Here is a 22,431-nt window from a genome sequence, read left to right on the forward strand (position 1 = left end):
GCACTCTCAGATTCCTAGATATTTCAAATGCTGCTATTCATTGTTTCCTATCATGGCTGACTCACTTGTAAGACTACCTTTAGGCAGGGGAGGGGGATGTCTTTAAAAATGCATTGCACTGAAAGGAAAACACATAGATTATATAAGATATGGTAGGAATTTCAAAGTTAAATGGAATGTTTGAAAAAGACAATAATAGCTTTTTCAATGCTAATGTTGTTACTCAGAAAAGTACAGGAGACAGTTAGTGACAACATCATGCATACTTCTTTTCCAATTTTCCACCCACCTTTTCACTCATTATAAAACTGCCTGAACGATGTGACGCATGATGATCACTTGGTTCCCAGCATGCTTTGGGAGACCCAGCATTGCAAGAACAAACAAAACCCCCAACCCCCTCCCTCATACCTCCCCCACCACCCTCCTCAGAACAAAAGAAAATGAACCCCAAACAGATCAATTAACTGTTTTTTCCCACACTGAGGAAACTAAAAAGGTCTTCATTTTAAAAATATATATTAAAAAATAAACATAGCTGAACAGAACACCACAATGCCACCTCTGAAAAGATCACCCATACACAAAGATACAGTAAACATAATACAGTAGAACATGCACTCTCAAATGATTCTATTTGACAATACAGAATAAGTAAAGGCATATCACTCTTGGGATGCTTTTGTGCAAAACTCTGAAAGGCCACGACCCAAATCATAGACTAAAAGTGCATAGCCCTCTGTCAATACTTGGTGGGATTAAAAAAACAAAAACAAAAACAAAAACCAACCACACCAGTAAATTTCTTTTTTTTTCCCTAAAGCCACTGTCTCTCATTAAGGGAGTAAAATTTAATTCTTTGCACTGTTCATCACTGAAAAGTCAGTTGTTGAAAGGTAGCAGGGGGGATGTTAAAGAATGCTTATGCAAGCCTTTATCATTTTCTGGTAAGAAGACAAATCCAACCTGTCAGTGGCATGTGACAGAATTAGCATTTTAATGAAATAAGTAAAGTAGAAGAAATGTTCATTTTTTTCCCCCAAATTCGATGCTTAAGGACTTGTGCACAAGTTAACTCTGCTTAACCGGAGGAATTAAATATCTTTTGATCCTATGTAAGATATCGTGGGTTTTTAATATAGGGCAAACCAAGTTTGGGTTTCATTTTTTATTACCTACAAACCCTTCAAGGATCAATTGGGTCCTTTTGGTAACGAATGGTACTCCATTGGTTAAATCAGACATTGTTTCACACGTGAGACTTATGCCACTGAAACAAAAAGCCTAAATATTTATTAGAATTGGAATTAAATGGAAGCCTCTTATTAAATACATTTCAACTCGTTAAAGAAAAAAAATCAGAGAGAAAGAGAGAGAGAGAGAGAGGGAGGGAGGTAGAGAGAGAGAGTTGGTGAAAGTTGAAATCTGTGATTGTCATGTGAAAGATCCACACAGGAGAGTATTGCTTTACCATTCCCAATCATTTGCACAAAGAAAACAAAGAAAGGGCAGATGATACAGTACCTCCATGGTCTGAGACTGATGCATGGCTTTGATTGCATTCTGTGCCATTGCCCTTGTAGAAAATGTGACAAACGCACAGCCTGTGGGAAACAAGGGGACAGGGAGCAGGAAAGACAAAAAACAACAAGACAAAAGGGTTGGACGCTTGTTAAACCAACACAGTCTACGAGAACTGCCACAAGACGACACTGTTCTCAGTAGTACATAAAAATAAACAACTTCTCGGTTTTGTTTTAGGCTGATTTTATTTCTTACTCACAGTGCTGACTTGCTAATCTGACCGAAGCAGGAAGATTTATTTATTTATTAGTTTATTTTTACGTGGGAGGAGCTGGATCCTTTTTAGCCACAGGGTTTGAAAGGAGCAAGGTTTAGTTTGCATTTTCTAAGAGGAAAAGTTGGTATTTTACATTTCCTCCCTGGCAGATCATCTTTTCACTCAGGGAACCCGCATACCAGGGCTTTGCATTTCAAATTTTATTGTTCCTTCTCAAGCAATAACAAATAAAATTCTCGCACCAAGGGCAAATTAGCAAACAAAGTTTGAAGAGTTCAAAATGCCAGGGGTAAAGTTCTCTGCCAGATCAGAGGAATTAAAAATCAAAATAAAAATATTGTCATATATATGTATAATGAGGCTATTTAAGCATAAGCACGAAGAAGACCTCTGTATAAAATGTTTAGTAACTATCCATTTCTCCTAGGAATAACTGGCATTATTACTGTGAGAATATTCAACAGCATGAAATGTTAAAATTCATAAGGACTTTTTTGGAAGGAAATCTTTGTGACTTTCAAAATTTGCGATCCTATGAAATGCATCAGAGCTCTGACCTGAGAAATAACACATGCTCTAGATATGCCTCGAACTTGTATCTGTTGCAGACTGTCTCCTTGCTCTGCTGTAGGATAGCCCGAGTCTCTAGTGCCTGAGTTATTCCCTTTATTGCTACTTGTACCAGCTTTGGCCACCACGCAGGTCAACATTCCCCCTGCACGGCTCATTGCCCTTTTAACTAATAAAAACACTGCCTTCTGAAATTTACATTTTATTCATCATGCACCCTTGGGCTTCTCAGAGAAAAAGACTGTGAAATTAATGCAGATTCAGGCTGATTTTGTAATAATACCACAGCACACTAAAAGCTTAGCTAAAGCAACACAGACTTAATTCATTTATGATCTCTAATGACTTTAAAAGTGCATTGATTTTAAGCTTCTTTAGCCTTGCACAGTTTGAACTTAGGTATCAGAGAATAATTTAGTGTTCCACTCAATTTCCTCAAAACATTATTATTATTACTACTTAAAAGATTTCCAAATGAGGCAGAGCTAAACACAGAGAGGGCTGAAGCATATTGTCATTTCAGAGCTAATGCATGAAAGCTAAATTCTGGCATCAACAAATACAATATCATTGCCCCTGTGGCCAATGAGCAAAATAAAGCATTCGACACCCCAACCACCAGCAGAGTGTTTGGTTTATGCAAATCGATTTGTAAGGCATCAAACATGACTTCTCTCTCTGTTTTTCCTTTTGCTTTGTGTGTACCTGGTGAGATTATCAAGTCAAGACTGTATTAACATTTTAATCAAACAACAGTAAGATAAAGCAATACCTGCCCATCACCGCAAAGTCATGAAAAGTCAATGCATTTTTTTTGTATCCTGCTGTATTGTCATTTTTAATATGAGTAACCCCATTATACAAGAGGAAACTCATTTATGTATCTATATATACATATGCATATATAGATAGATATAGATAAGGGATAGGAAAATGTCTGTCTCTTTCTGTATATTTATCTCACTGTTAAGCTAGTCTTGTAAAGCTTGAATTAAGCCTGCCTTATTGATAGCTCCAGTGTTTGTGGCTTCCTATATTTCTCAGACACCATAACAGTTGATGAGGCTTACTATTTATACAAAGTGTATGGAGCTACATTGGCTGCAGTTGATGTTATCGAGATACATATTCATCAGTAAAATAAGTTACAAGTTTTTTATAAGACATTCTAGCTAACGTGTGTAATGTAGGAAATAAGAGAACGTGGTATTTGTTAGATTCCTTATTAAAGCTGTGCACTAAAATTAAGAGGACTGAATTTATCATCACTCTCAAAGTAATCTCTCTTCAAAAACATTCTATTTATTACTAATATTAGTAACCAAGGAAATAACACTAGGAGGCTTTTATTCTTCCATTTCTTATCTTGTGACTTCATTGGAGGGAAAAGAAAACAATCTAATGGAGACATATTAGAAATCATAGAGTGCCTTTGAATAATACTGCTTTTTTTTTTTGTCAAGAAAATTGTTTCATTCACTTCATTTGCTCTTATTATCCAGAAGCATGTGCTATACTGACAGTTGTCAAATGGAGGATAAGAATGTATTTTTTAAAAAGCATGTAAGATGTCAACAAAAATCAATAAGGCACAGTTTATGCATTTACCACAATTCCAAACCAGCTCAACTACTTTAAGTAACTTAGGGAGAAAGATGTTACAATTTAGCAGATCTCAATAGAAAAATGTTTGCCACAGAATGATAAAATTGTGCTTCTATAAACTCAAATCAGTGTCCCTTTCTCTATGAAACTTGCAATTAAAAGCTCAGCTGATGTCTCTAATTGTAAAATCCTCACCCCAGCCCCCCAACCTCTAAAGTAACCTGACAAATCCAATGACTTTTTAACCTTTTAAAAATTATTATTATTGGCAGTGGTGGGATGACAGAGAAATGGTTTCCTCTGGTGTGTCTGTCAAGTACTATATACCGTGTTCTGTGTTCAGTTACTTAGGGGGGAAAATTACTGTGTCATTTATGAAGTGGGATCTCATGTTGAACAATTTCCATGCCATTCTCAAGCATTAAGTTAACTCCAGAGACAAACATTTCTTAGTTCTGTGGCTTGTTAACCTCTATAATTTCTCTGCAACAGGAGGTCATCAGAGTAAGATGGTTGGATTTTCATTTCACCCTTAAAAAAATAGAGAGACCCAACAATGAAAAAAAACAAGGCGAGTGGACACAAGATCTCGAGGATTTCGTCGGCATGGGGTCACAAAAGTTCCTTGCTCCATAGTGTTGGCAGATGACTCCTTTCCCCAAGGACACTCCCTCAATGGGTTTCAGCAAAGGTTATGCCAAGTTTATCACCGACCTCTACAAAATCAGCTCTGGGAGAAGGCAGAGTCCAACTTGATGTAATGGAGCAGTAGCTCTGATTCTGTTAGGCAAATCTTTAGTTCTTGAGCGTGCTGCCCCCTCATGTCTCTGACTACTGGCAAATATTAAGAAGGAACTAGGTTGGGGGGGGGAAGTTAAGGGACCAAATAATGATGCAGTATTTGGGGGGCGAAGGGTAGCAAAACAGCAAGGACATGCATACCTACAAATATTCAAATATATAATTGCAAGAACGAATTTGTAAAAGTGGTCAGCCCATAATTTACTTGGCAATTATTTATTGTCTCCACTTTTCAAGATGTCAGAGATCACCAATAGGAATGAAAGGAGGTGAATTTCACTTATTTCAGCAAGGTTGCCTTCTCACCTGCTAGAACAGATAAATGATTGACTGGGGAAAGGTTTCTCAAAGTAATTTCTTCCTACACACAGGATCTGAGGAAAATATGTAGCCCTGTTACGGAGAAGATTTTGGAACACATCTATTACACTTGTCATTTCAATTGAAAGGATATCTTAACTCAGGTGTTTTGCCTTTTCTCTGAGCTGTTAGAGAATTGTTTTAGAAAACTAGGTGAATTCCTGCTCCTGACTAAAATAATTAAAAATGAATAGCCTTTAAAGGCATGGTGAGGTGCACAACGGCTGGGGCCTTTCAGCTATTTATATGAAAAGAGCGGGAGCAGCATGATTAGCTCATACTGGAAGAACAACGGTTAAAAATGGTGGGTCCAGTGAGAAGTATATTTCCACCCATGAAAGACTTTCTGTTTATGTATTTCTACTTAGCTAAAGGTCTAGATTTGACAGACTACTCTCACTATATCTTTATCAGAGTTCAGATGTTGTGAGGTTAATGTCAAGTGTAAGACCAAATTTTAAATTCTTCACTTAAAAAGTAGGGACACATCATCAGTGATGTGAAGTTTAAGATTTTAATGGACATGTGTAAGATTCTAAGACGTCTAAGAATGGATGTAGGCTCTGGACCCAATTCAGAGGCTGGGCAAAAGTATAATACTACGTGGTATGGAGCTTAGATTTAATTTTGATGATCTCCAAAGACTTAAAAATTTAGTTAATTATCTACATTGTTATTCTGTGTAGGTTTTCAAATATCTGGGCATTTGGGCAAGGGGAAGACATAGAATGAAAACAACCCCATTCCCTCTCTATTTAAAAAAAAAAAGGAAAGAAATCTTAAAAGTCATGATTAAGTCAGATACCCCCAGGGAAAAGAGGGGAAAGTGTTGGCTAGTCCCAGATTTGATGAAAATGGTGGTAGTTAAATTTCTAATGCCTTTGGTACTGCAATTACTGATCACCCTCACATGTCATATTCTACCTAAATAAGCATCTCAGACGATTATTGGGTTCTAGAGTTGACCAAGTTCTGGATGGCATCTATGTAACTAAAATGTTGTAGAGTCAGCCGCTGAAATGGACAAGATCTTACTGATTGTGCCAAAATGGATAATTTTCAACAGGGCCAGTAATTTTCAGTAGAACCTGGATATGGAATAAAGGGGAAAAATGCCAGTTTGGTCATCCTAGGAAATCAATGAGCTAATGTTATTGAATATATGTGTTAGCTTTCCAAACTTTGAGTCTCAGACCAGAATTCTGAATGTAACTTCAAGATGAAGATCTAAGAATGGATGGGTATGTGACATTTAACATATTTCCTTAATGAAGGCAGGCATGTATGTATGTATATATATGTATCCATAGCATATACAAATCTGTCTATCTACACATAAATTTAGAGCTGGAGGGGACCTTTGAGGTCATCTCAAGTCCAACCCACTCGTTTTACAGATGAGTAAATTGAGGCCCAGAGAACTTAAGTAACTTGTTCAAATTCACACAGGTAGTACCTAAGAGAAGGAGGATTTGCATCTCAGTCCTATAACTACAAATTCAGTACTCTACATGTTAACACATTGCTCCTACCCTTTCATATCAGTCATCAAGAGACTGAGAGTTCCCTCTGCTATATGGGAATCTGAAGAATTCTTCAGGAACTTGGTTTTTTATAATGTACCTTCACTCCAAACAGTCCCTGTACTATGTTTCCTAATAAGGTAAAATAGTAAAAGAAGGTTTTTGCAAAAATAATGGGGGTAAATGTATATTTTAATGGCGTGGAAATGCATTTATTGCAGCAAATTAGATAAAAATCCTGATCAAACTAAATTATTATGATGAGTTTTTGATGGTATCCAATCTGCTTATTGTTCTATTCCAGTATTGGCTGTACTCTTCATCATTAGATTTCTTAGTAAAAAATAAGGATTTTTGTTTAATATCTTCCAGATAATGTATTTCATCCTTTGGTTATAACTTTTTTTTTTCAGACTATAAGCTCCCTGTGGCTAAGAATTATGTTTAAGATGTACTTTTATTGAACAAATTCCTCGTATAATACTCAGCGGATGATGACAACAAGAATGAATATATGACAAAAGTAAAAATTAAAAATAATAATACAAAAACTTCTTAAATGAGTCTAATAGGATTTATATCAGGAAGGGCACTTAGAGATCTTACTGCTTTTATGACTTTGGGCAAGTTAATTCATCTCCCTGGCCCTCAGTTTCTTCTTCTGTAAAATGAAGATGTGGGACTAGATGACCCTCTGAGGTCCTCTTCCAACTCTCAACCTATTTTTGTTCAACCCTCTGATTCTACAGATGAGGAAGCAGATGCTCAGAGAAGTTGAGAAGTTTGTGCCCAGGGTTACAAAGGTAGTATAAATAGCAGACCCTGAACCTAAGTTCTCCAAATCCTGTGCTCTCTCCATGATAGCACACTAAAAGCTATGGAAGCTGGAATTTCCCACTTTGGAATGTTTCTGGTTGTGGATTTTTTTTAAGAGTCATGACTGGCATACTAGGTTTTAATGCTATGGAAACAACCATGGCACAGGAAAGATCTGGGCATGATGAGCTGTGGTAGGACCTTTTTCTTCACTGAGGTCCTGTTAATAACTGTGATGTTGCTCCTCTGTTGAAATCACTTATTAGAAGAGGGTTGTGGGGGGGGCACAGAGATAGCTTTGGTCTCAGGAAGATCTGAATTCAAGCCCTTTTCTCTGTTATACTGTGGTCCACATTCTATATGTGACCTAAGCAAGTCACTTAGTCTTTTCAGTGACCCAGACAACTCTCTAAGAGACTGTGAGATATTGATGAGTTGTCCATCTGTGTTGGTAGACAGAGTTTCATCACTGGGTGTTGCTTATACTAATGAAATCATAAGTCTGGATGCATATGCTTCCCCCACCCTCCACATATACTCAAATGGGGCTGTTGGGTCAAAAGGATTTTTAGGCCAAAACTTTTAGACCTTATTTTATCTTGGGGATCTCTTTGCTGATTCCACAGGGGCTACTAAGCAACAATTACTGGTGATAATTTCAGCTGTATATTAATATAGAAAAGGGGTGTAGAAATAAATGAAAGAGCGAGACGCACATATGGCTTCTTTTCTTGTCAGTGTAATCAGAAAATAATAGGAAAAAAAATCAGATCGCTAAACCAACATTTTTGCCATAGTCAAATGAATGGGTTTAAATTTTTTTCATTAAATAATTAGCTCCCTAGTGCAGACATAGGGACTGTATTTCAAGTAAACCCAGGTTTTATTTTATTTTACTTAATTTTTTAAAAAAACGTTTTTTTTAAAATAGCTGAGCCAGCATTGAGTTGGAAACAGAAATGCTGAAAGCCTTTGTCTGCAGTGCCAGTAATAGGAGATGCTTTATTAAAATTTGATTGAAAATTGTAATTCTTTAATAAAAGCAAAATAGAGGCATCAAAAATTGTTCTTTTAGCAAATATACTTATTCAGGAGCAGTCCCCTATATTAAAAAAAAAGTCTGGGTTCCACAAATTGGAGGGGGGAAAGCAGACCACTGTCTGTCTTTACATTTCAGAACAAATGATTATAAATGAGCTTGTTTAATCAACTTATTTATTTACTGCTATTGGGAATTAGCATCAGTTCATCAAAAATGAGTATTCTTTTAAAAACAGGGTAGGAGGGTGCTCTACATTTTTGGACCGCTTTACAGGTAAAATATGGATCACTGAACTCCTTCAATTGTATTTCAGAAATGGACTACTTTTGTTGTCAAGTACTGGTACATCAACTAAATGGCTGATAAAATTAAGCAAATTATCTTATTAAGCATCATGTCCTCTTTACTAGGAGAGTCTAGGTTGCTCTAAAACCTCCTCTGAAAAGAGAATTATTGATAATAAAAGGTGCTCTAAATACAACATGTTCCAATGTTATGGCATACTATTCCTTATGGTTCTCATTTAACAGTAGGATGGGAAATGGGAGGCACAGAAATTTTCACAAATTGGCCAGGTCAATCATAGAATGTACAAACTCCATATTTAGGGTCTCACTATTAAACCACGTATGATGCTATATATATATATATATATATTATATATATAATATATATAGTATTTTAATGATATGTATTTAGTACTTTTATTATGTACATATGCAGTATTTTTGTATACTTTCATATTTTTAATTCACAGATCCTCATCACATCTTATGAATAGGGAAAAGTAGTAATATTTGTACTTTGCAGATAGGAAAACTGAGTCATAGAAAGCTTTAATGACATGCTCCATTTCACACATAGAGTCAGTGGTTGAATTTGGGTCTCACACACCCCAACCACTTCACCTTCTATTGAGACTACCACTAAGGCTGTCTCCTGTACCACAGAAAGTGGTAAATAACAATGGCATCCAAGTGTGGCAGAGAAGAACAATGGACAGTGGTGGACCTGTTTAGTGGGCAGCGATGCCATTTCAAGTTTCTCCCCTACATACTACACCCTTTTTGAATTTTCAATCATACGATCTTTCACCAACTTTCTACTTTGTTCAACAGGGTCTGCATAGACCCGTCTTTAGTGGAATGGGATCAGCTATGACGGGAAGAATGTATCATTGCAATGCTCTAAAGCTTGTCCAAATGGTTGGCTCTAAGACGCCATAGAGTGGATGTTACAGTATCCCATGACTTATCTTTGGTGAGGGATCTTTTGATTCAATCTGATTCTCGCCCAGCTGCCAGACACAATCTGGCCTTAGATTGGAAGCCCAAAGGCCAGGGATCACACTTAACTCTATGTTCCATACTGCTTGTAGACAACTGCTTTTCAGAGAATGTTGTGACAAAAAGAATCTCAATTGTAAGAGAACGCATAAACTGTGATTTCTGTGCCTCCTGCTCTCCCTTTAAAAAAATATCACCTTCAGAAATAATATAGGCATATGAAAGCTTGGCTGTTCTACCACCTGTCATTTTTTTTTGGGTGTCTCCTTCCATTTTGGAGCTATGTAGGTGGATGTAAGTGGGAAGATTTTATACTTTGTATTTTGGATTGCGGTAGCTGACATTGCAATACATTACTGTCGGCAGAACAGACTACTCTGTCCTATATGGCTTGAAACACAATTAGAGCTGGTAAGATGAATAGAAAAGAGCCTCTGTTTGGTCACTGATGGCTTACCCTTCTCTATCACTATGTGACATGGAGGGGTCCCATACCCAAAAGGGTAGAGAATAAGAAGAAATCAGTAACTGGGAAAGTGCACTTGTACTTTTCCTACATATTGAATAGAGATCTCACACTAAGGGTGGAGAAGGTACTTTTCATCTCTGTAAAAATAATTTCATGTCCATGTCCCTGAAGCTAATCATTTTCTAAGTTATATTATCATTACTTGTACACAGTTCTCACTCTCCTAATTACTAGACTGTAAGCTCCTTGAGGGCAGAGACTGTTCTTTTTATTTTATCTTTGTATACTGAACTCCCTAGTGCATACATAACAGGTACTTAATATCTGAGTACACCAAGATTGAGTTGGAAAACAGAAAGCCAAGTGTTGGAAAGGTTTTCTGCTGTCACTACTAACCTTTTCTCAATTTTATGAATGGCTTAGGAAAGGAGAGGAAGAGGATAATTGGAGAGAGAACAGTATTTTACTCTATTCTGAATAGTTTCTTGTAAAAGTAGTGTCAAGCTTGGTTTCATAAATGTTTTGGCACAAGGCCTTAGATTCTACAATCCCAGAAAAATAGTCCCTGTTCAGAAGTCAAATAATTTCTTCATCTGTTAAAAGCCTCTCCATACTTGGGACCCTGGGATGCTTCCTCCTAAAGAAAGATTCTGACAGCTCAACGAAGGACCAGGAATCCAAGTCCATATAGGGCTTCATGTGAATATCAAAGGTTTTCCTGATGTGTATCCCTATCAAAGAATCTGTAATTATCTTAATATTTCTTTCTGGCAGAGGCAGAAAAATCAGGAGACTAAAATGAAAACCACAAATAACCAATATCCCTGCCTTCCAAACCTTCGCTCCCCCAGGCCTAAGAAAACAAACTACAATCTGGAATCAAAAGGGGGATGTGTTTTCTTAGAGTACTATGATAGCTTTTCCATTGAACAAACAGAGTGATAACATGAGTTAATATGTTGGCACTGAGACCTTCTTGACTTTTGAAATAAAAGGTGCTAATTTCAGCTACGGTGAAAAGTTCAGGTGGATAACTTCATCACATGGGACATATTACAGGGTAACCTCTAGCTGTACCCAGTGGCTGCATCTACCTTGACTGTGACACAGAGTTCCAATTAGCACTTAAGGAAAGAGACTTTTATAGACAGCACACTCACCTCGACTCAGCCCATCAGGTCCCCGGAGGATTCGACATTCTTCTATCTGGCCAAATGGAGAAAACATCACCCTGATATCATTCTCATTACACTTCTTCGAAACCATTCCTATGAACAATTTTCTGTCTTCCACAGCTAGGAGATAAAAATAATGAATGATCAAAGGCCATTTCATCTCCCCCCCCCCCCCCCCCCTGTAATCAATGCTTCATTACTACATCAGAACAGTCCAAACATGTGAGTCTGACTCTGAAACTGAGGATAGGCCCTAAGGCAAACACTTTATACTTACAAGCTCCCCATTCCCTCCTCACCCCACCCCTATGTACTCTTTTCTGCCCTTTCTCTCCCACTTTGCTCTTTCTGGGTCATTCATCATTTTGTAAGTGTGTTTGTCTTTATGTTTAATAGGATATACAATGATACTTGGTGCCCTCCGGCTCCCTTCTTCCTTGTGCCTAAGAATAATAAAGGAAATACGTTTAGCAAATTAAAAAAATACTAAATGGCAAATGCTTTTATTTAATAGAGATGTTAAATTTTTTGGGGGGGCTACAGCTTTTAATTAAGATTTCCCTTCCGCCCCCCAAAAAAAGATAGGGAAGGAAAAAAGTCAGGAGAGAAAACCAAACAGAAGTTGGTGTAATGAAATGAATGAATGAATGAACACTTTTGTCTAAAAGCATTTAAGGAAAGGAAATGTGGTTTTCAAATGGAAAGAGCTTTAATGCCCAGCATCTTGACAGAAAAATGCCAAGGTGTCAAGGTATTAAGTACAGGGCCTCATTTCCATTGATGAGGAGTAACGAGTTGGGGGGGATGGGAAGAAATCAAACAAATGCTTTTCAGGCTAATTATCACCTTCATTTGCTTCCTACCCCATTGACCTACACAGCTTAAACTAGGCTCCTTCAGCCTCTTTGGCCCATCATTTCTCATCCCAAAGGAAGATCAACTCTCAGCCTAGTAAACAAAGGAGCTACTGCTTACGTGGATTGACTTCAGGATGTAAAAGAGCCATATTCTACTGATGAAACTATTCTACAAAAAAGGAAAAGTGTCCAGTCCTTTAAATGCATGCTGTTTCCTCCATCAGACTGTGACTCCATGACAGAAGGGAGTGTTTTTTGCTTTTCTTTGTATCTCTAGGGTTTATACAATGCCTGGCACATAGTAGGAGCTTAATAAATGCCTATTGACTGCATGACTAACTTTGCCTTTTTTTAAAAATTCCCAGCATTTAGCACTGTGCCTGGTATGTAGTAGGTACTTAATAAATGCTTACAGACTGAATGATTCCTCAACTTGTATAGCATTATAAAATCCCATATGGGTGACGCTTATTCATAGAAGGAGGCTTAGATCACAGGGCTTCTAATATATGATCCTACAATCCCAAGGAGTAATTTTTGCTTCTGTCACACTCCTGCATTCCCCACCTTCCAAACAGATTAACATACCTTTAAAAACATGTAGTATATCTCAAGGTAAAACACATCCATCAAGTTGAGAAGTCCCTTCCCCTAGCCCCTCAACTTGAGATTATTGGCAGTTGAATCATGTGTCACATCAGATTGTTTAATAATAATAAAAAATAGTAGCGGGAATGTGGTATAATGAAACATGGTATTCAGACCTGGGTTCAAGTCCTGCCTTTGATATATTATTAGCTCTGTGAGTCTAGGCCAGTCTCTTAGTGCCCTCAGGAAATTCTCTAAGATCCTAAATTACAGAATAGTTGTTGATAATCTTGGTAGAGGGCGTTTTCTACTGCAAATCACAAGTTCAGATCTCTCTTCCCATGACAGTAAAAATATGACTTCTTTTTTTAAAATTTTATTTTTTTAACTTAAAGACCAAAAAAGAACATTTCCATACACATAGAAGAACACAAAAAGTAGATTATATAATGAAACCGAATCTCCATTTTGCACCACTTGCTTTAAAAAAAGAATATATAATAAATTCAATCCATTACTTTGAAAATTGTTCTACTTCTCTGTGTTTCCTTTTGAACTTTCTGTTCTCTTCTATGCATTTAAAAAAAATGTCTCAATACTTTGTCATCACTATTTCTAACCATCCCTTCCCTCCCACCCCATTAAAAAGACAAAAAAAAAAAATCCCATTGTGGTTTTTCTTAAATTTTCAAAGAGGCCCAATGACATCATAAGGTGATATCTTGATTTGCATGTGAATTAGATTTAAGTGAGGCATCAGCCTCACTCTCTCATCCACAGCCATCAAAATAAACATAGTCAAGCAAAATGAATCCATATCTTTTCCAAGTTCAAAAATCTGTTTTTTTTCCTGCACTTCAAGTCTATCTTCTCTGTCAGGAGATGGATAACATGCTTCATCACTGGTCCTCTGTAGACATAGTTGGTTATTGCACTGGTAGAATTCTTTAGTTTTGTAACTTTTTTTTTTTCCACAATGCTGTCCTCCTATCATCACTTACTAGCTTTATGACAATTAACTCTGTTTGCCTCAGCTTTATCATCTATAAAATAAGCTGGAGAAGGAAATGGCAAACCACTCCAGTATCTTTGCCAAGAAAATCCCAAAAGGGGTCAACAAAGAGTTGGGCATGACTAAACAATAACCTCATATACACTGTTCTGGATCTGCTCACCTCCCTAGCATCAGATTGTACAACCCAAGATTCTCTGAAATAATGTCTTACATAATTTCTTTTGGTGAAATACTCTTCTATTACCTTCGTATTGCTGTCACTCTTTAATTAACGGGTACACTCTTAGCTCCTACTTTGTCTGCTCCCTTCCCCCATCCCTTTTAAGATCTCTTAAGGATCAAGAAATTTATTTTGCTGGGGACTATTCCCTTCCCACAATTATTCTCTCTTAACTTCCCCCTCTCTACCCATCCAAGCTAGTTCCCTGTTGAGTTTGATGTATTTCTACAATAAACCCTGTGTATGAGTATGTATATTTTTAACCCTTTGATTCATACAACAATAAAGTTAATCTGATGCCCACTCCTCCATCTTAATATTTGTGAATATTCCTCTCATGTATTCCCATTATGAGAACTAGTAAGTTTCACCTCCTTCTTCCTCTTTTTTACCACAGTGTATTCATTTCCCCCTCGCTTCTCTTTTTCCTATGACAGTTCTAGAATCCCCAGGTCCTCTGTTTTTCTTATTTAACTTCCTCAATATCCATTAAAGACACTAAGCTTCTTAAAGAACATTTGTTTTTTCTCTCCCCCCCCCCAGAATTTTAGCTTTATAGCATCACTTAGCTCCTTCCAATTGCTCAAATACATTTATCATCTTTCTAAGTTTCTCTGGACTCTTGAGTTTGTATTCCAGTATTCCTATTTAGCTCTGATTTCCTTACCAGAAATACTTGAAAGTCCTCTATTCCATTAAAGATTAATTTTCTCTCTGCTTTAAGATGATTTTCTGTGTTGCTGGGTAAGTCATTCTTGTCAGTAAGCCTGTATCTTTTGCCTTTTGGAATAATATATTCTTAGATCCCATCTCCTTTAGAGCAGAAGCTGCCAGATCTTTAGATCTCATGTGATCCTGACAGTGACTCCTTAGTACCTGAACTCTTTTCTGGATGTTGGCAGCATTTTTTTTCTCTTATGGTTAGGTCTGGATTTTGGCTACAACATTTACCGGGGGTGGGGGGGGCATGTAGGACTCTTTGTTTTGAGGTTTCTTTCAGGAGATAATTGGTAGATTCTGTCTAGGTTCATTTTGCCTTCTAGTTTTAGTAGAACTAGGAAACTGTCACTTAGGATTTCTTAAAATATAGTGTCCAAGCTTTATTCTTAAAAAAAAAAAATCATAGTTTTCAGGGAGTCCAGAGATTCTTAAATTATCTCTCTTTGGTTTGTTTTCTAGGTCAGTCATTCTTGATATCTGATATCTTACATTGTCTTATATTTTGTCAATCCTTTGAGTTTTAATGTTTCTTGCTCTCTTAAAGAGCCATTTTGGTCTATTCTGATATTCTCTTTTGCAACTTTCTCTTCTAAACTGTTTGTTCATCTGCCAGAATTATTATTTCCTTAAAAACAAACAAAAAAAAACCCCTTTTGTTTCCTTTATTCTAGGCATTTATGTAATCTTTGTGGAAAATCTATTTTTTCCCTTGAAAGTCACTGCTTACAATTATTATGAAGTTTTCTTCTAGACTGGATTATTAGGCATCTCTAGATCTGTAATTTTTTATGCTGGTGGTTGTATGCTTTTATTTATTCATCTCTCCAGCCTTAGAGTCTGAATTTGTTCTTTGGGTCAGAGCCAGACTCTGCTCCCCTGCTGTGCACTTGTGGGTAGAGTCAGTAAACTCTGCTCAGTCTCACCTTGGGGTCACTTTAATGTCTTGTACCGACCCCCAAGTCCTGGGTTTACTTTCCTTGTAACACTGAGGTTTATTGGACTGGATCTTTAGGCCCCTCGATGACTTCAAAGGACAGACTGCTAGAGACTTTTAATATCAATTTCATGTTCTTATATATCTTTTACTGTCTGAGACTGGATTTGAACTCAGATCTTCCTGATTCCAAGATTATATAACCCCAAGGGAAATACTGTTTCACTGAGATACATTTCCCAGAAACCCAAAGGACAGATAACTAAACACCAATATAAAGAAGAGCTCTAACAAATCAAGTCACTTTGGCATCTCTATTTAAATTTCACTGATATTCAGCATTTTTGTATAAAGCCATAACTGGTTAGATATGTTTTTATATACTTGCTTTATATACTTATATATTTTTATCATCTTTTATTTGCATTTGTTTTATTGGGTCCACTGAACAGTGAGTACCCTCATTATTTTTATTTGAGAGGGGCAGCCTGGCTTATTGGAGAGATCACCAGAGTCAAAAGACCAGTGTTTGAGTGGGTCCCAATGTCAACTCTGCTAGTTTCTGGATGTGTGATCTTGGACAGATCACTTGCTTGCTTTGATTCCTAGGGAGAGGAAACTGTTTGTCTGGACAGCAACCTCTCTGGTTGGTGAAGTATTTCCTATTATGGTTTGCTTCTAGTAAAAACTAATTGTTGCTTATTCACTATAAACTGTGGTGGTAGCATTTTGGGGATTGGCAGATTAAAAACAGCATAAAATCAGGAAGTTGCTTGGGACACTCTACCCCTAATAAAGAGTCTTTCTCAAGTCTTTTGACCCACAAAACAAGAATAGTCATAGGCAACCTGAGTTTAATGGATTCTCCAAGCAAATGGGGAATACAATTTGATCCTTTTCAACTAAATGGTTATAGATTATATTTGTGCAGATGAGAGAAAAGAGGAAGCAAATAGTTAACATAAGAGAAAAGGGAAAGGAAAAACTTTCTGGGTATGGTCATAACTGCTCTTTCTTCTTCTCTCCTGAAACTCCAAGAAAGCAAGAACCTACCTTTGGAAAAACTGAGAGACAACGCCTCACCTCTTGCTCAAATCCAGAAGAATTTGGTTCTAATTTCCTTCCAACAGTGGATGACAAATTCCCAACTGATCTGTGTAAACCTATAATTATGTCACTTGGCTAAAACAATTTGCAGGTTTCCAGCTTGAGGTGATTTTATAGTAAATTAAATATCCAGCTCCCGAGTATAGCAGAAAAAAGTAAAGATTTTTTTCCCCTTTCCCAAAGATGAATAATCAGAAAATGGAAATTGTTTTAAGAATAAAGCAAGACTTTCTGGTTTTTGATTGCTGTTTACTTGTGGCTAGCTACCTAAAATTCAAGCTTCAGAAATTTATCAAATTCAATTCTCCTCTGTAAAATGGGAATGAATAAATTATACAACTTCACAGGGCTGTTGTTAAGACCACAGGATTTAGATCTGGAAGGGACCATAGAAATCATTGAGCCCAAATTCCCCTCCTTCTAGAGATGAAGAAATTGAGGCTCAAAAAGAACTGACTTGTCCACATCATAAAAGTAGTATGTAGCAGAGCCAGAATTTAAACCCAGATAGCTGGGACTTTAGGTGTGGTGCTCTCTCCTCAGGAAGATGCAAGTTCAAACCCAGTCTCAGACACTTGTGAGCTGTGTGACTCTGGAAAATTCACCTAACCTCTGTCTACTTCAGTTTCCTCATCTTTAAAACGGGCATAGAAATAGTACCTACCTCCCAAGGTTGTTGTGAGGACCAACCATGCTTAGGCAGTGCCTGGCAAACACAGTAAGAGCTATATAAATGTTAACTATCATTATTCTGGAACCCAGACTCTTTCTAATATAACTATGAAATAAGATAAAGACCTTATAAATGGTAAAACACTATATGTACATCTATCTGATATCTATCTGATCTACCTGTCTAAAAATTCCAAACTGGTAAACTGAGGTTGTTACTCCTCTTTCCCCACCCTAACACATAAAACAATGAAGAGAGGAAGAGCAGGGTGTGTAGAGGGCAGAGAGTCAATAAGAGTCAATAAACATTTATTAAGCACCTACTCAATGCCAGGCCCTGTGCTAAGCCAGAGAAGCAAGAGGATGTCTCTCTTACCTAAACACTAGAAATAATTTAGATAGAAGAAAATCAAGACCTTCCCCCATTCTGCCCAGTAAAACTAAAAATCGTGCACAGTCTATCTAAAACAGGTTTTATTTAATTTGCTATCTGAAAGAAGTTGTTTGGGATAATTTCCTTTCTGTCCCCTGTGCTGTTATTTTCTTTAATGTACATAACATTCTGGAGTCTTTCACTAGCTATGATCTCTTTCCAGTTCTTGAGGTACAATGAGGGTATATTAGGGTTGACAACAAAATAGGGAAAATTAGACCTAGATTTTCCTCCAATTCCCTTCTTCAGGAAGCTTTTCCCTTATGTGCTTACTCCCCCCTCTCCCCATAGCCTCCCACCCACCCAACTGCTAGTGCCATCTCTCTGACACGATCCTTTATCTACTTTGTATACATGTGTCTATTTATTTACATGTTCATTTCTCCCACTGGATTGCTAGCTTCTTGAGGATGGAGACTTTTTTTTTTTGGCCTTACTTTATATTCCCAGACCTTAGTACGTAGCACTTAATAAATGTTTGTGTTGTATTCTACAAGTTTTTCCTTGAGTTAAGAAAAGGAGAATTCCCTACTTGCCACAAACATGTCTTTATGAGGTATAATATATATTCTTCTTGGGAGCTTCTGTAGATATTTTTGACAAATACAGTTAATAACATTGCAACCATACTTTTAGGATGAGTTCTTCTCCCTTAACAATAAAAAATGAATGACCAAAAAAGCACTTTGAAATACAATAAGAATATTAGTCAACTAATATAAATCTGGCAATGTTTGCCAATGACCTTTGTAAATATATTGTCCCTTCCATGGAACAAATAGAGAAAGGGTTAATTGTTTAAGTATAAAAGGTTATTTTTTTTTTGTCAGGGAAAAAAAATCTTTTTTTAATCTCTAATTGTAAGTCTGCTAACACCCCGGTGTACAATCTGTCAAAGTCACACCTGGATTCAGAGCTGACTGAATTAATTAACAACTTTTCTATGTGTTAGTGCTAACATATGGCATTTAATTACTGCCTCCAAATCTGTGAGTCTCTCTACTTTGAATTTCAAAATTATTTCTTCATCTTTCAGTGAATCAGAAAGTCACTAGTTGGAAATGTCCTGTGATTCCTCCCCCTTTTTAATGGAGTCTTTGTAGGTCTCCTTCCTGAGTTGATAATATTTAGTTATCTTTACTACAGCTGGCTGTGAACTTCAAGCAGGGACAGTAGGGATTTTGGAGACCTCAAGACAAGAGATAGTGGGCTTAAATGGCATTTCTGGAACCTATGCCTTAAGAGCCCCAGACAAGTTGTGAGGTTGGTGGGTTAAAGCAGGATGGATTTGTGTTCTGTCTATAGAGTTAAGGGAAGAAATACACATACACACACACGCGCGCACACACACACAGAGACAAGAGTGTGTGCTCATATCTATATCTATTATCTGTTCTTTCTCCTCTCTTTTCTCTCTCTCTCTCTCTCTGTCTCTCTGTCTCTCTCTCTGGTCCTCTCTCTCTCCCCTTCTCTCCCCACCCCCACCTTCCTTCCTTTCCCATCTCTTATTTCAGCAGGGGGCTTGGCATTCCACTTAGCACCGTTGAGAGTCAGTTAATATAACAAAGAGAAGACATCCACACCACAACACACAAACTGATTTTGTTTTCATAAGATGTGCCCTTATTTTTTTCACTTATACCTAGACCTGAAGCCTAGTCCCATCAACATTTCCAAATTAACAAAACTTTTTTATCTTTTAAAATGGATGTTAGCAGAAAGAGAGATTGGAAAAAACGAGGCCCTCACATGGCACAAAATTTTTCTTCCCCAGCTAATGTTCTAATTCACTGAAGCTACAGCACCTTCATTTAGCATTTTTGGATTGAAATGGAAAATTGTGCAAAGGGGAAAAAAAAGCTCCATAGGTCTTAAACTCTATCCAAACAAGCACTCTCAAACCTGGATATTGATATGATATTTATCTGCTTCTGAAAGGAGCAAAAAAGTCAGGAAGAATGGCTTTTACTATATATTAACTAGTATTTTACTGATTGTCACTTGAAGGGGAATTTGTTTGATACATGGAATCACAGAAGCAAGTGGGGAAAAGATGAAACAAAGAAATCTGTAACATTTCATAAATCTTATAGGGGCCCAAGCTTAATTCAAAGTCAGTTCGAAGCAGAGGCCCTACACAGAGCTGTGAACATTTTGGAAACCTATTTAACAGAAAGAATGTGAGCTGTAGGGTGCAAAACTTTTAAGTCAACATTGCTAGGACAAACAGAGGTTCAGTTTCTGTTGGAGTGTATAGATGGATGAAGGCTCAAGGGGTAATTATTGTTCTTTATTTCATTTGTCCATCACTAATTAATCTGTGATTAGGAGTGCTCTTGTTCTGTGCAAATACTGGGTTTCAGGAATCTAAGCATGTTGATAATGAAGACAGGCAATGTCTTACTGTGATGAGTCTTTTGTACCATTCGTAAATGTCAGCAAACTCAATAACACTGCAATTAGAGCTTGTTATATTTCTTTCACAACTATAGGAGTTATTTAAAGCATCTGATCCAAAGAAATCCTTGTGCTCTTTGAGATTTCTAAAACTATGCTTACCTGTCAAAAGCACCTTGTAAAGGCTGGAGGTGGGGGATGAGGGAGGGGTCAGCTTTTTATCACAAGCTTTAGGAAATTATATCTTTTTGTTGGTTCCTCAATAACTTTAAAGAAAGAAGTGAAACCCACCCATGTCAATGCAACATGGGATGCTTCTGATCCTTCTACTTTTGAAAGGCTGCTGAAATGAAGAGCTGTCATCCTTTAAAAGCAACCTTCAGCTTAGTCACATTCTTCAGCTCTCTAGAATGTCAACCTGAAAACCAAACTTGGGCCTACATGTTCAAAGGCAGAACTGGTTCAACCAAAAGTTTTGGTGCCTACGAATATTATACATGCAAATCTCTATCATGACTTGAGGAGGAAAAATCTAGAAAGACGAGTCTCTGGAGAATGCCCATTCATTCATTCATTCATTTATTTACCTACTTTGCACAAGTTACTGTGCTTACCTGTCAAAAACACCTCAAAATAAGAGAAGTATAGTATGATGATTAGAACAATGAAATAGTTTATGTTTCTTTCTGCTTTGGTTTTTGTAAAGCCAACCTAAAAAAAATGCCCTTTCTGGAGCTCATATCAAATAGAGAAAACTAAATACAACTCCTCTCATGCCTCTCTCACTTTTGCCCTACCAATACTATCCTCTAATTTAGGCTTCATCTACCGTGAGCAAAGTGAAATGAAAAATTCAGAAACAGGAGCAAAAATCCCATATTGGCCTCAATTACATAAATGTGGTCTGATCATTCTTGATAATTACTTTAATTCTACAGGCTACCATTCTATAGGTTCTCTAGCCCAAACTCCAATTTTACACCAAAGAAAACTGAGGCCCAGAGAAGTTAAGTTATTTGCCCAAGTTCTCAAGGGGTAGCAAGTGGTAGAACCAGGATTTAAACCAAAGTCTTTGGACTCTAAAGACCACAGGGTGTAACTGCACTGAGCTGAACTATTTCCTTAACACAAAGTTCTTATCTCTTTTAATGAGAGAAATGTATATTCTGAGAAACAAAAAACGTTCCAGAGTTATACAGTTTGGATATTAAAGAGTTTTCTGGACAATTGGCCCAATGTCCAACTTATGTATTAATGATGGGGCCAGAGGCATATCTAACTAATGGGTAGAGGTGCTGTCAGGACAGGTAGGAGGGAGTCGGACTGCAAAGGAGAACAGGAACAATGGGCAAGATCTCCAACAAAAAGCCAGACTATTGTCTATTCCAGAAAAATTTGGCAAGTTCTTATTTTCTTCAAAACTTTATAGTCTGTGGAGAAGCCAGAAAATGGGATGCACTACAATTAGCAAAAAAAATACCTTGTGGAGAGATTTAGAGCCCAATCATAATTTACATTTGCAGATATGTAGATCTCTAAGTGCATGGCTTCTGCCCTGATTACTAATTAATGAGGTGCAAAAATGCCTGTTGGAAGGAAACAGTGCTGATTATTATGGCGGCCTTGTGGGACTGAGAAGCTCTGTGGTCTAAAAAGGTAGAAGATTCCTCTAACATATATTTCAGCACATTCAAAAAAAATTAAAATAAGGACAAAGCTTTGCTAAAACAGAAGTAAAAACACCAAACAGGGAAGCGCAGCCATCAGCTCTCCCAGCTCCAGAAGGGACAAATTGCAATGATTTCATGGACCCTGTCAATTGCATATTTTATGTTTAGTATAAGTTTATTTAATCAGTAATCTGAATCCTGAATGAACTCTGATGCAAATATATTTAGCTCGTTTTGGTATGATTTAGGCCACCTGCATTTTAAAAAAATACTCAAACCAAGGAATAAATGAAAAGGGGAAAAAAATTCAGTTTAACTCTTAATGGGTAATCCCACGCCTTCGTGCTTTTTCTTTTCAGAGTAACAAGTG

General features: G+C 37.1%; 1 protein-coding gene across 7 annotated transcripts in view; it reads right to left on the bottom strand.

Moving 5' to 3' along the window:
- CELF2 (CUGBP Elav-like family member 2) overlaps positions 1-22,431 on the bottom strand; it is a 619,768-nt gene that overhangs the window by 73,724 nt on the left and 523,613 nt on the right. For all 7 annotated transcript variants that reach the window (XM_027838841.1, XM_027838842.1, XM_027838840.1 and 4 more), the window contains 2 exons: positions 11,434-11,568; positions 1,525-1,604 (listed from right to left, as the gene is read on the bottom strand). In XM_027838841.1, the coding sequence (XP_027694642.1) occupies positions 1,525-1,604; positions 11,434-11,568 (215 nt within the window). The remainder of the gene's footprint in view (positions 1-1,524; positions 1,605-11,433; positions 11,569-22,431) is intronic.

This window comes from Vombatus ursinus, unplaced genomic scaffold (assembly GCF_900497805.2).
Source record: "Vombatus ursinus unplaced genomic scaffold, bare-nosed wombat genome assembly UNPS02014830.1, whole genome shotgun sequence".
Lineage (NCBI taxonomy): Eukaryota > Metazoa > Chordata > Mammalia > Diprotodontia > Vombatidae > Vombatus > Vombatus ursinus.